Source organism: Thermobia domestica, chromosome 1 (assembly GCF_964235325.1).
Source record: "Thermobia domestica chromosome 1, izTheDome1.hap1.1, whole genome shotgun sequence".
Taxonomy (NCBI): domain Eukaryota; kingdom Metazoa; phylum Arthropoda; class Insecta; order Zygentoma; family Lepismatidae; genus Thermobia; species Thermobia domestica.
Window position 1 is genome coordinate 260,700,571 of NC_137454.1, and position 18,951 is coordinate 260,719,521.

Here is an 18,951-nt window from a genome sequence, read left to right on the forward strand (position 1 = left end):
GAAAAAGAAAAGAGATTATGTGCATTAATTTTTCTATACGAGTTTTGACAATTTCTTATTACATAAAGTAATTACTTAGTTTCAAGTATTACGTACTTTTAACGAAATTTTACCTCTATTTCTTTTCTTGCAGTCATCACTTTCTTGCAGACAGAATTTACTTCTCCGAAGTTACGAATTTCAGTCTGCTATTATATGCCAGGTATTTTTAGAATCTGCTACCACATATGTTGAAAGTCAACTATAAATTAAGTAAGTATTAGGGTTAATGAATTCTTAACATAAGCAGTTTGCTCTCTAAGGTTCATAAACGCAAATATGATCTCGTTTCATAATACCACAAATCACCTAGATAAACAACGAATATTTAGGTAGTGGTGTGCAGTCATGAAGTATTTCAGCACACAAAGTAATGTCGCACAGACAGTATTAGTGTAAAAGTAATTATAGAGCAATAAGTGAAGATAGTTCTATTTTAAGTTACCTTAAGATATGATTTTCAAATTAACCTTAAGAAGAAAGAAAAAAAAATCTTTCTTCCGAATTGGATTAATGCAATCTTTCTTCTTTTCTGATTTTAAAAACATATATATTGAAAAACGTAGGTTATTGAGTGCAGAAAATTGCAATAAATAAATTAGTATCTACAATCAATTATTATTTTTTTTAAGTTGAAAAATAAATTTACAACAGTAATAAAATTTCTTCAAAAATGTACCACTATTCTGAGAAATGAACAAAGAAAATTTCTTTTATTGGTCCATGTCATATCTGTGACACAGACGGTGCTTCTACTATCTGGCATTGAGGAGATTTTTACATATTTATGGATGACGGAATTATGAGAACAGATTTTAAAAATTTTCTTCTTGCTATTTTCTTTATAATGATTTTGTAGAAAAGAAGACATAAGATGAATTAACAAAATTTATTTCTGGACAAACAAAATGTATTTCTGTGTATCTCCTAAGAAAACATAAAAGATCTAAGTTTATTTATTTATTTATTTATTGAATTTAATTATTCTGCTTCAAAACACTGTGAGATTAAAATTTTATTTTATTTTAAAAAGGTATTCTCTAAATATTTTAAGAATACTAATACGAGGAAGAAATGATTACCTCAGGTACTTCTACTGTTGCGTTTGCCAAGGCAGGCATTATAAATGTGGGTTTATTTTGGTTGACATCTAGTATTGTAATATCTACACTCGTATGATCTGAGAATTCACCAGTTCCATTTCCATCTCTCCCCTCTACCACCAATTTATACTGTCTCGGTTTCCCAACTAATGACGATGAAGGGTACAAAATTCCAGTTTCAGGATGGATTCTAAAGACGTCTGAAATTACAAGTAAGAATTAAATAATTTAGTACATTCGGCTTTGTGATAGTGTTAGGTAACGAAGTACGCAATAAAAATAAAAATATACTAATCTAGGAGTAATAATACAAAACTGGTTGATTAGTTATATTTTCTTGACTACGAGGTGTGTTCAAAAAGTATCGAACCTTATTTTTTTCCACATTAACCAATGAAGCGCGGGAGAATTTCTTCAGTGTAGATGTAGAGGGGACACTCATGTATAGTCGTAAATTCTTTTCCCGTCCGTGGGAAGCGTCAATCGCTGGCAGTCGGCCAGCGAGTGAAGACATGTCATGAGCAGTCGTCGGATTTTAGTTTTGAAGCGATATTGCATCAAAGTTTTACTTGAGAAGCGATATTGCATCAAAGTTTGCCAAAGCTTGGCGATGATTAGTGAAAACCATTCAATCGGATCCGTACATTTAATTTTGAACGAGAATTTGAGCATGAGGAGAGTGTCCACAAAATTTGATTCAAACTTTGATCGAAAAACACAACATTCCTGAGTATCGTCAGGCTCCCTACTCACCCGATATGGCTCCGTGTGACTTTTGGTTATTTCCCAAGCTGAAAATAGCATTAAGAGGGACCCGGTTCGAGTCAAGAGAAATTATACGGAATGTGACAGGATGGTTGCTTACCATTCCAAAAACTGCGTTCCAGGAGTATTTCGAACAATGGCGAGAGCGTTGGGAGAAGTGTGCACATTACAAAGGAGATTACTTTGAATGAGATTAGTATTTCGGATTTCCAAATCAACAAATGTATTTTTTCCAACCAAAGGTTCGATATTTTTTGAAGAAACTTCGTAAACAATCTAGACACACTGAACAAAAATAGTAGCAATACAGAAAGGCATCTCGTATCTTTAAAATAAAAATAAACTATTACAGAACACCTGCACTTCATCGGTTTATTTAACATCTTATTGGTAGATGAAGAAAATGATTTACTACTTATGGTTAGAGATAAAATATAAAATGATCTTTGGTGTAACTACATTATATGAAATTAATTTTATACGATTAATATTTGAAAGTGATACATCATCTTGAATTTATTTGAGTGTGCTGCAATTTTTGTTTTCCAGGAAAGTGGAAATTTAGGTTATTTAATTTTGGAACATTTAAGATTAACTTGAAGCTATAAACCCCGTTACTTTCTGTGTTTTTACTTTTGAGCGGCAATAGAAATAAACTATACATAATCATCATAGGTATTCTCCCATTATTAGTCGGTCATTTGGCATAACTGAGATGTTTTCATGTTTCACGCTCTTCCGTTAATCTTTTTATCTTCACGTACGATTTTTCTTTTTGATATCGTCCATCTTCCTTCACCCTCTTCCTCTCTTTCCTGCCACCATATCCTCTAGCACGTCAATCATGGTACAGTTTCTTCTTAGCCAATGTCTTAACCGTCTTCTCTTCCTCTTCTCAATAATATCTAAAACTTTTATTTTCTCCCCCATCATTTCTCACACCCTCTCATTCGTTTTCCGCTCGACCCAACTTATTCTCCAGATTCTTTTCCACGTTTACATTTCGAAAACTTACAGTTGTTTTTCATAATTTTTGTGTAATGTCCATGTTTCACAATACTCCACACGAAGCATTTTATGAGTCTCTTTATCAACTCTTCATTCAGGGTCCTACACATAACAGACTTTTCTTCCTCCTAAAGGCCTCTCTCGCAATTCTTATCCTATATGAATAAAATTATTTTAAAAGAAAAAAAAAGTCCGTATTGGCGAAAGGCTGAAAATTTTATATTTAAGATTTTATGATATATTTCATAGTATTTTCAGAATTTTCCTTTCGCGTTCGAAAATAAGGGAAGTTAACTCGACGGTGATCATCGAATATTGTGATTTTGTCAAAAACAACTCTTTTTTTTTCCCCTTATTTCATAAATAATAATCTTATGAATAACACTGCAGTACGGCACTACTCTTTCTTTATGAAAGATCCCTGAGGAAATAGTACACTAACTTTCTTTTTTTCAGATGATTTTTTTCGAAAAATGCTCCAGTGATCTTTATTATATTTCTTAAATAAATGTTCCACAAACACAGTCGTTTATATATATATATATATATATATATATATATATATATATATATATACAAAAAAATCCAGAAGAACAGTTTATAGTATTTTATTGATGGAAGTGAAAACGACTTGTATCACTTAAATCCCAGAAGAGATGGTTTTATTGTAGCGAGTGAGTTATATTTGAACGATGTTGACAAACAGCAGAGGCGATTTTGATATACATTTCTTTACTAATTCGTATAATATGTACAGCTCATTTCTTGGAAACTCCGAGAAGAGGTAGTTTACTGGTAGAGATTACTTTTTTCTTGGATGATTTCCTAAATAAATATTTCATTAACAACTCAATAATGTAGCTTAGTCATTTACCTTAAAGATCTTCATGAGGATCAATGTTTTCGGGCAACTTCTTCAAAAGAGTCTGAAGGGGAATTTGTTCATATTTCATAAATAAATATTTAACAATCCTTCAATGTGCATAACTCTTATTTGTCCTGGGAAATCCACGAATAATAATGTACTGGTGCGATCAATTATTTTAGCTATTTTCTCATAAACAATTTAGGTGGTTTTATTCATATTTTAACAATCCTACGATATGGCATCGTTCATTTTCTCACAAAATGTTATAACGGATAGTTCACTGCTAGTGTAAAGTTTCGTTCGATTTTTTCTTTGTAAATATTCGTAAGAATCTTGTATATATTTCACAAATAAATATTTCTTTACTAACACCAATTCTTTCGGAGAACGCAGAGAAACTCTTTCTTTACTAATGAAGTGAATTTTCTTTAGGCAAAATTTACGGAAAAATTTATAACAATGTTTTCCACATTTCATAAATGCAAAAAATAATAATAAAATAAAATAAAATAAAAATAAATAAAAAGAATCCATCAATAAATTGTACAATATGACAAAATTAATGTTCCAATTTTTGAGAAAGAAGAGAGAAGGTTTACTACATTGGCTCGTACCATTATTTTGGTTTGAGTTTCTATGTAACTTTGATATCCCTTTTAATATACAATAATTATAATAATTAATTCAGAAAATTTGGAAGTTTTGTTTAGAATAAAACTTAGATGTAGTTAGAACTGTTACATTTGTTTCAAAAAGTCAAAAATAAAAGTAAAAAGTAAATAATAAATAAAAATAAAAGTTTAAATTTAAAAAGAATGCAAAAGATAAATTCATTGAAATAAAATGTAGGAGATACACTTATTCAAACTTTCACCATTATATTGAAAGAAATGAAAACATAACAATATTATATATATATATATTACAAAACTTACTGCCTTCGTTTCCTGACAGAATTCCATATCTAACTAAGGCATTGACTCCTTCATCAGGATCAGAGGCATGAACTTGTATTATGGGAGCTGGAGGATTTAGAGGAATATTTTCAACAATTGAGGCGCGGTAATTTCTTTGATTGAATTGTGGAGGGTTGTCATTCACATCTAGTAACCGAATATTTACCTGCAATCAAAGATATAAATATTTTATAAATACAATTTTACAAAAGGTATACTTGGTCAAAGTACATAATATACAACGCATTATTATATTATTATTCTAACGATACTTAAATAATTTTACATTAACCACTTTGATGTAAACATTATTGCTTATTTTTTGTAAGATAATGAAATCAAATTTGTTATTAATATGTTACCTAATTATTAACATTATTAAAATGAGAGGGTGCATGTTTATCCTTCCCTTGATAAACAGTTTTTACTTATGTTCATGGAACATTTTTGGCTTTCCATATCCCTGTTGCCCTCCTTGCTGGTCTAGTGGTAAGCGCGTCATTCACTTTCATTTATAACCCGTCTCCTTTAGCCAAAGGGCATAATCGTGAGACGTTAAATTAAAAATTTCATTTCATTTCATTTCCATAGCAGTGTTCACAAGCATAGACTTCGATCGACGGTTGTACAAGAAACCAAGTTGAGCACATGTTAACGAAGCAGCAAAGACACACACTAATGACTTTAGGAGTCATGCATATAGACAGGTAGATTGTAACACGGATCAAAATCTCTCTATACCGCAAAGGTTCCAATAACAAAAATATATGTAAAAGCTATAAACAGAGAAAAATTTGATGGAGGCAGTGGCATAACGTTAGAACCTACCGTCGTGACTTAGGGGCCACAGACTCTCCCTTTCCAGTCACTCTAAATAAGAAAAGTCAGACTATGTATTACGGCGCTAATCGTAATAATAAACAATCACGCTAATAGATGTCACAGTCACGCTACCTTCACTATCACTTGTCTGTATAACGAAGTCCTTGAAGAATTGCATAAATAATAAATAAATAAAATAAAATAAAATAAATAATTTTGTTAAATATAAACAATTAGATCGTTTAATTAAGCACTATTTCAACCTATAGTACAGTGTGCCGAAGGTTTGAGTGGAACAACTACTAATAATAATACAAAGGAAGAAAAAAAGGCATGCAGAAGGATAGGATTAAAAAGAGACTAACTCAATGGGGAGATCCGATGCACATTAAGGGCTAGAAACACATAACACTACTCCGTGGAACACCGCCACTAACATCGAAAAACTAAAGTAGAAATAAATCAGAGGAGCTGTACTGTATGGATATAAATCTTGGTCACTGACTCAGAGAAAAGAAACTGAGGTTTTCAAAGTTTTAAGAGAATTATTTGATGCAAACTTAGACGAAAAGAAACGGATAAAGCAAGAAAGTTATACAATCCGGAACTTCACATGTTATTGAATGTAATTGGAACTAACTCAGGTATCAGAGATAGGAGAAATATGTCCTTCGTATAAAAAAGAAACCCCTCAATACATATCCAGGTAGTTAAGTAAATTTATTACTGACACAAATATAAGCTGAAAGAATATGAAATAAGAAATTAATAGAGTAATATTTTAGATAGTTATCTTCAATCACTAAATTAAATTCATATAAGCAGTGGCATTCATAATTTATCAAGGGGGGAGGGGGGCGAGTTCCAATCTTTCAAGTTCATATAATTTCAAGTGTTGTACACATACATTATAGTAAATGTTCACTTTTGCATCTCTTGCTGAAGAGAGAGGAAGGATTAAAGCCCCGGAACTTTCCCCTTTGCATAAGCCACTGGATAAAAATGAACACTCGTCATACAGTATTTGAATAAAACAACCACATTAGTTCTCAATAATACCTATTTTCTGGTATATATCGCATCTTCATTGGGGCTGTTTTTTAACAATAGAAACAACCTATTCTCTTTTGAAATTACACTGAACACATTTTCCTCTAGCAAGAGTCCCAATGAGATTTCGAAATACTACAAAATAAAAAAAAAAAAAAAAAATCTGAGAACTTAGTTCTATATCAAGTTATATAAATATATATAAAATTTTCTACGTTGTCATTTTTCTTCACAGATACTATTGTTATAACCAACAAATCTGCATACAATGACTATGACGTCATGTCTTTATATTGAAAGCTACATCATGTCTTTAACTATGAAATTTCTACAAGTTGGAAAACTATTGGAAACACTTACGAAGTCGTTTTGTAAGTAGAATGTGGCTTATAAATATTGTTTATTGTATTTTTGTGTTATCTACAAGAAATTCATACAGAAGACTTTTAAACACAACTTCGACAATAATATTAGGATATCGAAAGAATATTGTTTCAGAAAATGTACGTATTCAACGATAAAATTTAACCGGCGAGGCAGTTCACTTCATTCCCATCTAGTTTCCCCTAGCTTAATTATTGAACTGATCCCTGCTTTGAATATTATCCCTGTTTCAACAATTAGAACTTTTCTTATACTAATACGTTTGATCTTACCCTGCTAGTACATATTAAATAAACATTAATTTCAGTACTGTTTATACTGACAGGATTTGCTGGCAATGTCGTGATACTACGAGAAAAAATATATTTTGATATACTCACAGGTACCGCGATAGTTCTTCTAGTTGCTGATGGTGCTTTATCACTGGCAGTAACTTGTATGGTAATTTCTGGCATTACTTCTCTATCCAATATATCAGGGTTTTGCACAATTACATCTCCGGATTTCGTTATTGAAAAATCTGCGCTGTGCTCACCTATACAAACATAGAAAATATCACATTGTATATTGCTGCAATAATAATAATAATAATAATAATAATAATAATAATAATAATAATAATAATAATAATAATAATATGAAAAACAGTTAAATTTCCTATCTATTAAAAAAGTGAACAATGAACAGACACTCAAGGTTCTTATTCTCAGCTTGGTTTGACATCTAGTGTCATTCTTGCTTCTACGACTAAAGTGAACTTATACATTGGTCTTTGGTAGCTTAAATTTTCAGAGACTGAATCGTTGTTTTACATTTTTTTTTCTTTGATGTAAAGAACATACAATACATTACCTAAAAGATTATAAGTTACAATTCCAAAATCTCCTTCATCGCCATCTGTTGCGTTAACAGTTATAACTGATGTTCCAACCGGAGAATTCTCTTCAACAACAGCGTGATAGACAGACTGAAAATATTAGAAATCAATAATTGGTATGCTGAATAAGATTACAAATGGCTATCGTAATTCTATATATAGGAATTTGTAAATTTGCGACGTAGTACAATGATCTTATTGTTTTCCATTTGTAAATTCAAATTTATTTGAGTGTTGTTACACATCATATACTCTACATTAATCTGATAATACGATCGAATTTTTTATAACTTTACAGTTAACGCAATTTACATTAATATCACACTAACCCTTGTTTAATATTTTCCAATCAAACACATCGGATCAAATACTACATAAAATACAAAGCATATAATTTTTACGATAGAAAATATATCCGAGATCATCTGCAGATAAATGAGAAATGGGAAAGCAAAATAATTGAAATGACAATGTAAACTCGTAACAATGACTGAATCAACCAGAAATACCTAAACAAAACCATAGTAACGCACTAAGAATCAACAAGAAAAATCAGAAAAAGATTCGACAGCAATAAATCTAAATTTTGATAAATATGTATTTCAAAACAAAAGAAATATGTAACACCTTGTTCAAAACTATGTAATACCTTGTCACCTAGTAATATATATAAAAACAAACGTAAGTGCAATGTTCCTATTTTTCTTTCTCGATTAATATAGATTTAAATACTTTATACTAATATCTGCAAGGACGCTGTTTGTTATGCTATATAAACTTCCTATGTTACTCATAAAAATTGTGATCTCCCCAGAATAAGATTTAATAAACTCGTCCTAGATAAGATTTTTCAAAATCACTCTCCACACTAAAGAAACCATTATTAGACACTTCTGGAACAGTATTCACTAATAGTGGCTTTCCAAAATCGAAATAGGTAAATAGCTTTTTCGCACATAAGAATTGTAGGAAGGTGCACACGAAATTGATTTTTAGCTTTTTCTTTGGCTACTTCGGTTATTTTTTCTTTTTAACAACCAATCATTAATGTCTCATTTTAAAAAGTATCTAGCTTACAACGTCAGACTAATAAAATTAAAATATAATGCATGACTTTGACAAATTTGAAACATTGTGAAACTACTATACATTATAAATATAAAGGCATATTTAAATCTTAATGATAGGTAGTAGATAAAATGAATGATTAAAAAGGAATGCTGTTCTATCTGTTGTTAATTTATTAACATTTGTTTTTATTCACTTACATCGATTGACCTTAGCATACGCATAACGCATAAATAGATATAGCAAACAACATTCGTACATGCATAACATGTGGTTAGAGCAGAGGAATCCCAAAGACGGCAAGGAAAATAAATTACTTACCAAAAATAATGAAAATATTATCATACACACTAAAAAAGGTACACCATAAGCACTTTCGCTATATGTATCATCTGACATATTAAAATTTCCATTTTTTAGAATTAAGATTATTAATTTATTTTATATGTGAATTCTAATCATGATTTTGTAATCGGTAATTTAAACTTTATCCGTGAACTATTAAAACTATATGAATATAAATTTACATACAAAATAAATTACAGATATACATTACCTCAGAGAAAACAGGATCCATATCATTTATGTTAATAACGTTGACCATTACATTTGCGGAAGCTGAAAACTGTGGAACACCAGAATCATACGCAACAACTGTAAAGTTCAAAGTTTTCAATTCTTCATAATTGATTTGTTTTTTCGTTTGAACAACCCCTGTAAAAAAAATGTTATTTTACATACTACTGTAATGGGTAATTTTTAAGCATCGAATAGATACTCTTGAATCAAAATTCCCTTGCGCTAATTCTAATATTGAACATTTAAATATTTTCTAGAGTTCAAAGAGTAAATGTATCGAATATCTGCAGTTGAAATTTTCATGAACTTGGTTCTAATCTATAGTAGTTTATGCTTTTTGTATAGAAAAGATGCAAGAAATGTTAGATTCAATACACAGAACATCATTTTGCGGAGATATTCCATTACCTGTAGCGTTATTAATTTCAAAGAAATCACTTTCTGGCTCCAAAGCATAGTACGCAATATTAGAGTCTTCATCTGAAGCTACGTATGTACCAATGATAGTTCCCACGGGCTGTTCTTCTAACACCTCGGTTACGAAATGGGGATTTTCCGGCGTCCATGGCTTAGCAAACGTTGGTGGAAAATCATTAACGTCGATGATTGTAACAACGAGTGTTCCTGAAAAGCATTAATACATTATGAAAGTAATTTTAAATATTAATTTATTAAATACGGTGGAAAAGTACATAGGATATTAAATTTAAAACATATAATATTTTAAATATTTTTACTGATTTAAATTTAGATAAGAACACCAGAATCTAGGATACTGAAATAGATATATCTGATGAAACAGGGCAAGTGGACAATAGTCAACTTATCTACAATAGTAGATCACTTACAAAAGAGTATGTGTAAAATCCGACTTTGTATCCTTGAATCTTTTCATTATATATTGAAATTTTAAATTACTTTTTTCTGACAATTGCAACGTTCTTCTCATTTGGCTAGATTTCTAATATTACTTTCTCGATGACGTTCATTATTTATGCTTAATTTCATATTCCGAAAAAAAAAAAGGTTGTAAAATGATTTATATCTTCCCTTAATTTAAGTAAGTTACGCTACGAAATCACTTACTCGCTTGAACTATTTTTTTATTTCTATTAAACTGCAAATAATCCTGAGTGAGTGAAGGGAAATATTTCGGCTCTGCATTATTTATTTGTGTTGGTTTCAGTTGACGACTGAGTGCTATAAATAATCATAAATATGAAATACTACCAATATTTTCCGATCAAGTTGCTTGCTACTCCAGTTGTGATAGCTTTTGCATACCAATCTGTGAGAAAACTTACCAATGATTGGTGAAACCGTTTATTTGATTTCATACTAATTTTATTTATTAATCAGCGATGAATTTAATAAATAATATATTAACAAGAAGCATCGTGTGTATACATAGTGTAAGACGCAGGACACAAAACGTATTCATGAATTTAATATGAAAATATAATTTCTATAATTTTTTTGCTAACTTACAAGAACATGTTTAACCAAGACGATTCTTCTGATACCTTTCTAGTTCCAGAACAATCACCAACGCGATAGCAAAAGCAGTACAACAAGAAACTCACCGGAAAAAGAATCAAGGGATTTATTTCGATGAAGCGGAAGAACTTCAAGTGTCAGCTACATGCAGATGTGCATAGAGAATTAAATATAAGAACTATTATTGAAGACTATAGTTTTTTTTCCTTTTTTCTTTCTTTGATAAGCCATTTACCTTTGTTTCTGTTCTTATATTTACTTTTGAAAAATTAGCACACAGCACTTTCTAAGGTAGACAAATTGTGTTTAGTATTTATAGCCTACAGATAATGAAAGTCAGGAATCATCCATGGTTACAGTAGACAAAATTTTCGTTTCAAATTTCTTTGCAACAGTTATTTTCAGTTTGTAGTATGCATACTCCTGAAGTATACTCGCTACTTTCAAAAAAATACGCAAGCAGCTCTCTGTTACATTTAAACAAAGGTGGCATACTTTGAGCAAGAAAATGTACATTGCTGATGTTTTATCAATAGGTTCATATATTTCTAATAATAGATGTGCTCGAATTGTTTGAGTGCTCGAATGGTTTGAGTGTTCTTCAGATAACTTTATAAACGATGCTGTCTACTAATTAGCCTGCCTTAATTTATCTAAAGTAGAAGAGTTTGAAGGAGAAGAGAAGAAGAAGTAGTTCATGTTATGTTAAGCAACATCTACAAAAAGTTTGCAACAAGCTAAGTTTATTTATTTATTTTTTTTCCTTATCGTACTCTAAACTAAGATTTGAAGATCTTATATTTCATTAGATCAACTTCTATGTTTGGTACGTGGTGTTATAATCATTTCAAACTACTAAAATGATTATGCAAAGTATTAAAATCGTTTTATATATGAATTCAATGAATATTCTTACATTTTAAGCTTTGTTTGTCTTATTTAAGTGTCTCAGGTATTCTTTTAATTTGATTGATTGATTGATTGAATGAGGTTTAATGGGGACGTCAGCATCGAGGATATTTGTGCCTGTCATCTGTTTTAGTTTATGTGGTGATACATAATGTTCGTTAAATATAATCAGTATATAGGGAGATAGTTAATTGAAGGAATGTTAAATTAAAATTGAGCTTAAATTTAGCATTTATTTATTTTAATTCTTGCTGTAAATAATTCGTCAATAAACAGATTTAAAATTTAGTGTCTAATTGAAGACTCACTGTAGAAAACAGTGTAAGTGCCACCTTGCAGTTGTTTCACTTGTTTTATTTTTTTTATTTTTTTTAATCCGTTTATGCCTTGGTTAGATTTTCATACATAGCTTCACTTTGTTATATGCTGGGTTGTATTTCTACGCAATAATATTTTCTATTTTGTGACACTTAGGCAAAACTTACTATCTTTGTCTCTACTGTTACAGTAACTATTGATTTTGGCACTTACATTGTTTTCTACAGCGAGTCTTCAATTATCGTACAATTTCGAACATTATCATTGTTAACATAATAAATATAATACAGTACCTTTCACAAAAGAAGTTTAAACAAAACTTTTTAAGTATAGAATATTATTCCTAAGCTATGTGTCCTTTATGATAGCATGTCTGTAAATTATACTGAAGAAAGGAGAAAAAAAAGGAAAAAACGACAATCGTACAGTAGATGCAAAACCAATTAGCATCCTAACATTTAGCCTATTATATTTTAGTTCTAATTTTCATTTTCATTTTTTTCTCTTCTTCTATTACAATTTCTGCAATATGATTTTAATTTTGCTGTGATTTCTCAGCCTTATGCATCTAAAGAAAAGAAAGGGAAAAGCGAAATAAAACCCCAGCCAAATTTATTTCTCATTTCTTGAAAAGAAATAAAGCCAGGCTTCAGGCATAGAGTACAAAAATATAAATAACATTTTAAATGTTCCAATAAACTATAACCATATTCATAATAATTATTTTAAACTTTAATACTTCGAACACTGAAGGAACTGATTAAAGCATTATTATTATTATTTGCAGATTAGATTCTTGTTAATTATGTCCGTATATCAATGACTTAATTCAATAGCAGGATATCTTTTAAACATTTTGTGAAAACAATAAAGTTTCCTTCCAGTTTCAGCACATTTATTCAGCAAATTAAGTTTTCGATAGTTATGCATTTTACCTTAGCAGTTCATCTTCTTCAATTAGTATTAAGCATAAAGCATTATTATGAATGAAAATATCCTAAAATTACATTTTCTAAATTGTTCTAACTATATTAATGAATCTGGAATATTTTAGTTTCATTGTTAACATTAGAAAAAAAAACTATGAATAAATATTACCTTTTCCTTCTTGTGGCGTGGAAGCACTAATGTCTGTCACTTTAACTGTTAGTCGTACAATAGCTGCAACTTCTCTTTGGAGTGTTCTTGCAACTGACACCTCTCCAGAGTTCGCATCAACTTTGAAGAACGTCTGTAATTTATATCACTGATGTTATACACATATCCTATTTTACGAAATCAAAACTAGAAATTCAGTATTCTGAAAAATCTTTCAGTTAATAAAAGAAAATTGAAATGGAATATTGTTATAAGTTTTTCTATAAATTGATTTTCTTTTTAAATTTTGCATCGAATTTTATTAAAAGCGGTAACGAAATGATTGTAGAAAATTCCACTTAAAGTAAGTAAAAGGGATAATAATAATAATAATAATAATAATAATAATAATAATAATAATAATAATAATAATAATAATAATAATAATAATAATAATAATAATAATAATAGTGAGCAAAAGATAAGAAATGAGAATAAAACTCGGTATGAAAATAGAATATTTCTCTGATTAATGAAATCATCTCTAAGGCATGTGTTTGAACGCATGTGCAATGGACAGTAATATGATATATACTTTAAATACAAAATAATATCGAAAATTCGTTTGAATATAAAAATAATTGAAATGGTTGATGAATAATGAGAATATTATTCAACTTAACTTTTCTATTTTAATCGTTATGGACTAACATTTAAAAGCACTTTACAAACACATATATGAAGATTTGTTTTTTTTTTCAATTTCTAGAAAAGTAAAAATGAGTTCAGAAAGGAATTTACCCTATGTGAGCAAAAACATTGCGCATATTTTTGAGCAAATTATCAATGTTGAAAAATTTCTTCTTAATGCATTTCTTCTTTCAATCAAAGTTATTGAGAAATGAAATTGATATTCCAGGTTTAGAGCTCAAATCTGTTTGCCTTCGGAGTTTCAAAGGATAAGGATAAAGAAGGACGCTTAACTCCTTACCTTAAATACGTCATTTTCAGAAATCTGTTTCCCATCCTTGTCGATAGCAGTGATGGGTTCTATTACGGCAAAAGTTAGGGAATCAGATGAATTAACATCTGGATCTTTTGCTTCAAGTGTATAAAACACTTCTCCTGGAGCCGCATCTTCCGATACCTAAATGTTAAGAAATAAATAATAATAAAATATGACATTGAGTTAATATCTAGGAATGCACAGATATTTTTAACATTATCAATATATATGCACATTCATATTATATACACTTGTAGTATAAGCCTATAACAAAAACGCAAGAGAAACTAATTTTCTGAAAAGGAGCATTCTAACCTAATTACCTCCGGAATTTAATATTTTTTTTTGTATGTGATTGACGTATCACTACAAAAATTAACTCTGTTTAGGTAGTAATAGATATTTAACTATTATAGATACGAAATTGAAAGTCCCGCTCTATTTTCCTCAAAGGAATAAATTGATTTTCATCTTATGCAAGGTATGCTTTTAGACATTATGTGTAGATCTGGAATAAAAATGATAGTTATAAAAGAAATAAGCAAAAAAAAAAAAAACTTTTTTCTGTCTTTCAAGCACTTAACTTTGTTGCTTTTTCTTCCTTCCAAATAGTGGACTGTTTACTGCATTAAGTGTAAACACAAATAAGCTTCATACATAAACTCAATAAAAACCTTAAATAATCCAAAAGGAGTATTGATTCAATTTCTTTAATTTAATTGATAAATAATAAAATAAATAAATACGGTTAGAACTCTTTCTTTTTAATTATTTTACTCGATTCCTTCATTTCGGATCTTCGTCAATCTTCAAAAATATTAATGCGATGCATAACAATTAACAACAAAGAATAATGTGTGTACTGCTTATACTTTGGTTAGATGGGATAGAAGAACTTGCAACGAACTTCCAGAATATGTTCAAAAAATACCATTTTTATCAATATTGAAACGAAAATTGAAAAGAATTGTTACTCCAGTAAGATGACCTACATAACCAGCAATATCACGTTCGGAGCTTCATCTTTTATTTGCAACATGTTTAAATCAATATCATCTTTCTTTCATTTTTCCATCGTTTTACATAATTAATATATCAAATAATATTCTTCAGTTCATTATTTTAGATATTTTTTTGTTTTTCATTGTCACGGTACTTTTTCTACACTTAATATTAGTCAATTATTAGGATAAAATTGCAATATATATATATATATATATATATATATTTAATAAACTTAACACCACATATATAGAAACAAATGAATTCCAACGTAGGAATAAAAATAAAATAACTTACACGACAATAGTAAACATAATCACAACACTAAAAATGTATAATATTAGCTATTTTGCTTCATCAGATAGGGAAGGAGGGAAGTAGAGAGAAAAAAAGAAAAAGAAACGAACAAAAAAGCTGAGAATCGTTCAATTGAGTGATTATGTTTTCACTATGTTCTGGTATTACTTAATACACAGAGTGGGAAAATTGTTTTTAACTTTTTAAATTCTTAAGCAATTAAGAAACAAAAAGTACTTTAATTTTTACTATGGTAGAATTTATTACATAATATCTCACTTAAGTTATTCTAAGTATCAGTGGCGGACCACGGTCTAACGTTGCATGGACGGTCTCAGCTGGCGTCCCGAGCGAAGTCCGTGGTACAAGTACAGAAATACAAGGAATTACCATTTGAAACTAATAGACACAGATTCTGTAGTAGATATTAGAAGACGCGGTCGCTCCTCAACATCAAGGATGGAAGAAAATGTGCAAGTGGTTCAGGAAATATTCGCCTGGAGCTCTCAGAAATCATAAAGACAAATATCTCGCGGAAGTGATTTAATCTGATACACAATCCGAACTGTTTTGAGGAAGAGTTCAATTTTCGTCCATGGAAACCACATTACTGCCAGGAATTATCGCCGGAAAGTTGTGATCATCAGTTGGAGTATGGAGAGATGATGCTTGCTTGGTATGAAGACTGGTCCGACCTTTCCGGTAATATCCTGTGGTCAGATAAGGCCGTGTTTTATGTGTGTCTGTGCGTTTGTTGGGCGGGGAAGAGGTAAACTAGACAATTGTTATTATTGGTCAGGAGAGGATCCGAGGGTGGTTGTTGAAAAAAAAACCAACGTAACACTGGGATATCTGAAGAAGTCTGTCGCAAACATCCCCAACCATTTACGAAAACTGGTGGATAATGGTGGTTCTTATGTGGAATTTTAGCAATACATAACAATTCTAGCATTGTAAGGAACAAAATGATTTTTATTTCATGACAATTGGTTAATTATTAAAAACAATAAACAGTTTTCAATACGGAGTTAATTCCCGCTCACCCTGTATACATTCTGTTTTACTTTCTTGTTTAGATATCTTGCTAAATTTGCAATTGAGTTCCATGTAAATGTTTGAGTGGATTGAAAAGTAATTGTTTTACTTTTTCACTTCACCACTTAAAGTAAATATAATAATAATAATAATAATAATAATAATAATAATAATAATAATAATAATAATAATAATAATAATAATAATAATAATAATAATAAACATTCACTTTTCGTAACAAATGTTCATCGTTCTATAGATGAATATTTTCCACTGTATAAGTAAATAAATAAATACATAAAGAATGAAGAACATTCATGTAAGTTTAACTTCTGTAGCATATGAAATTCATATAAAGTGTTCTCGCATATAATTTGAAAGTTAAATTACAGTGTAACTTCAACTACTATACTTAATTATCGCCGTGAAATAAGGTAACTGAGCACGAAAGAAATATTTGAAAAATGTACTTTTTTAAATAATACATTTCATTGGTTTTGTGAAAATATACCCACATTACATTTAATATTATCGTAAATAGTTTCTAAGTAGAGTCTAAAAGAATGTCTAATCGCTGAGGAACCGAATTGTAACTTCACTGTATTACAATTACATTTACTGAAATCGATTTACTACTGTGCAGGAAAAGTATTTGATTATCTCTCATCTTAAAATTTTAAAGCTAGTTATGATATTCTTTTAAATGTTAAAATTATAGTACGATCTGTATGAAGTATACATACAACATTTTGAGATTTACTATAAATATACGTGCATGTATTAGTTAATAATTATCTCTTTATTTTGCCAAAAAAAAAAAAAAAGAACATTACCTCAGCTCGTTGAGTAGATGGAACAAAATAAGGAGCTTTATCGTTGCTGTTTAAAATGCTAACAGTTAGCGTTGTTGTTCCAGTAAGAATGGGAGTACCTGAAAATACATTCAATTTTTTAGATTAAATACAGCAAAGCAACACTTATGTCTAAAGTAACAGTATAATACTCACCAAAATTAAAGTATGCTTTATAATACATCTAGTATAATAATATAAGTTTAGTTTTACAAGTTTAATAGTTTTAAATATAAGCAAGGAAGGCACTAGTCTAAGTCAAGGGTATGATATAATTACAAATGCAACGTGCTCTTATGCAACATCGAAAACACTGACATTACTTTTCACAATACCACAAAATAATGTAAGGGCGGATAAAATTAATATTCGTACCAAATAAAAAAATAATATACATATAAATAGAAGCTTTGAAATATACCTAATCTGGAGGAATAAGTTATCTACCGTTCATTAAAAAACGTCACACTATTCTTCATACAGAATTAACTACACACTTTCCACAAACAATTCCTACAACATGTTCAACAAACAAAAATAGCTACATATATATGTTGATACAATAATAGTAATATAAACCCATGCAGTATTATCAAATATTGTAAGGAAACTCAGATACAGAGGTTCAGGCAGAAATAATACAAACAGAAAGTATACATTTTTCAACACGGGAAACAACTTTTTTTTTTTAAGAACCATTTTACGTTGGGTTTTGGATTGGAATATCAAGCAAATATAAGTGAAACAAGAGCAAAGAATGCACTATAATTACTTCATGCTCCGAGTTAATTAAAATGTGGAAACAGATTTTACACGTTAGGTACTTACATACAAACTTCCAACGTCGACTAAGGCAATTAAAATTGGGAGCTATTGATTTCTTAGATGACCCATCCTCTTCATCAGAGACGGGAATAAAAAGGAAAATAATGGTGCGTCGAGTTAAAATAAAAGAGATCAACAATACACAAAAAGGGGAAAAACTACAATTAATAAAAGATGGTTCATGTTACTTTGAACAATCTCTTACCTCTGCAAGAAAATTATGTGATAATACTGCATGGTCACAATTCAAAATAACGAACCCTTTATGCAAGCTCGGAAAGATTCTCTTTGATCTAATGTAATTCATATGTTATATGTAATGTATGTATAACGTACTAAGGATAGTATATATGCATCAATATTGACAAGTGGTCGTAGTATTACACATATGCAGTCAGCAACAACAACTTTTAATCTTCAAATTTATAATCTTAAAAACTTTAAAAATTTTACTTTCACTCTAGGAACATATTCTTCTACTATCTACCAAGATGCTTTAAATTGTGAACCGAATATCTAGGAAACAATTTTAAATGAAGAAAGTGATACAAAACTAATTGTAATACTCAATCGAATTTTAAGAGATATTAGAAAAAGAATATCAAAACTACGGAC

General features: G+C 29.7%; 1 protein-coding gene and 1 long non-coding RNA gene across 3 annotated transcripts in view; one reads left to right on the top strand and one right to left on the bottom strand.

Moving 5' to 3' along the window:
* Cad87A (cadherin 87A) overlaps positions 1-18,951 on the bottom strand; it is an 890,323-nt gene that overhangs the window by 38,785 nt on the left and 832,587 nt on the right. The window contains exons 17-26 of one of the 2 annotated variants that reach the window (XM_081726156.1): positions 18,340-18,408; positions 17,494-17,591; positions 14,312-14,467; positions 13,342-13,474; positions 9,928-10,143; positions 9,497-9,654; positions 7,848-7,962; positions 7,376-7,530; positions 4,719-4,905; positions 1,122-1,342 (exon numbers count right to left, since the gene is read on the bottom strand). In XM_081726156.1, the coding sequence (XP_081582282.1) occupies positions 1,122-1,342; positions 4,719-4,905; positions 7,376-7,530; positions 7,848-7,962; positions 9,497-9,654; positions 9,928-10,143; positions 13,342-13,474; positions 14,312-14,467; positions 17,494-17,591; positions 18,340-18,408 (1,508 nt within the window). The remainder of the gene's footprint in view (positions 1-1,121; positions 1,343-4,718; positions 4,906-7,375; positions 7,531-7,847; positions 7,963-9,496; positions 9,655-9,927; positions 10,144-13,341; positions 13,475-14,311; positions 14,468-17,493; positions 17,592-18,339; positions 18,409-18,951) is intronic. The other variant, XM_081726161.1, reaches the window with a different exon arrangement.
* On the top strand, positions 2-13,517 carry LOC145660757 (uncharacterized). The gene is made up of 3 exons (XR_014126878.1): positions 2-252; positions 6,847-6,982; positions 11,051-13,517. It is a non-coding gene; the product is annotated as an uncharacterized LOC145660757 (long non-coding RNA).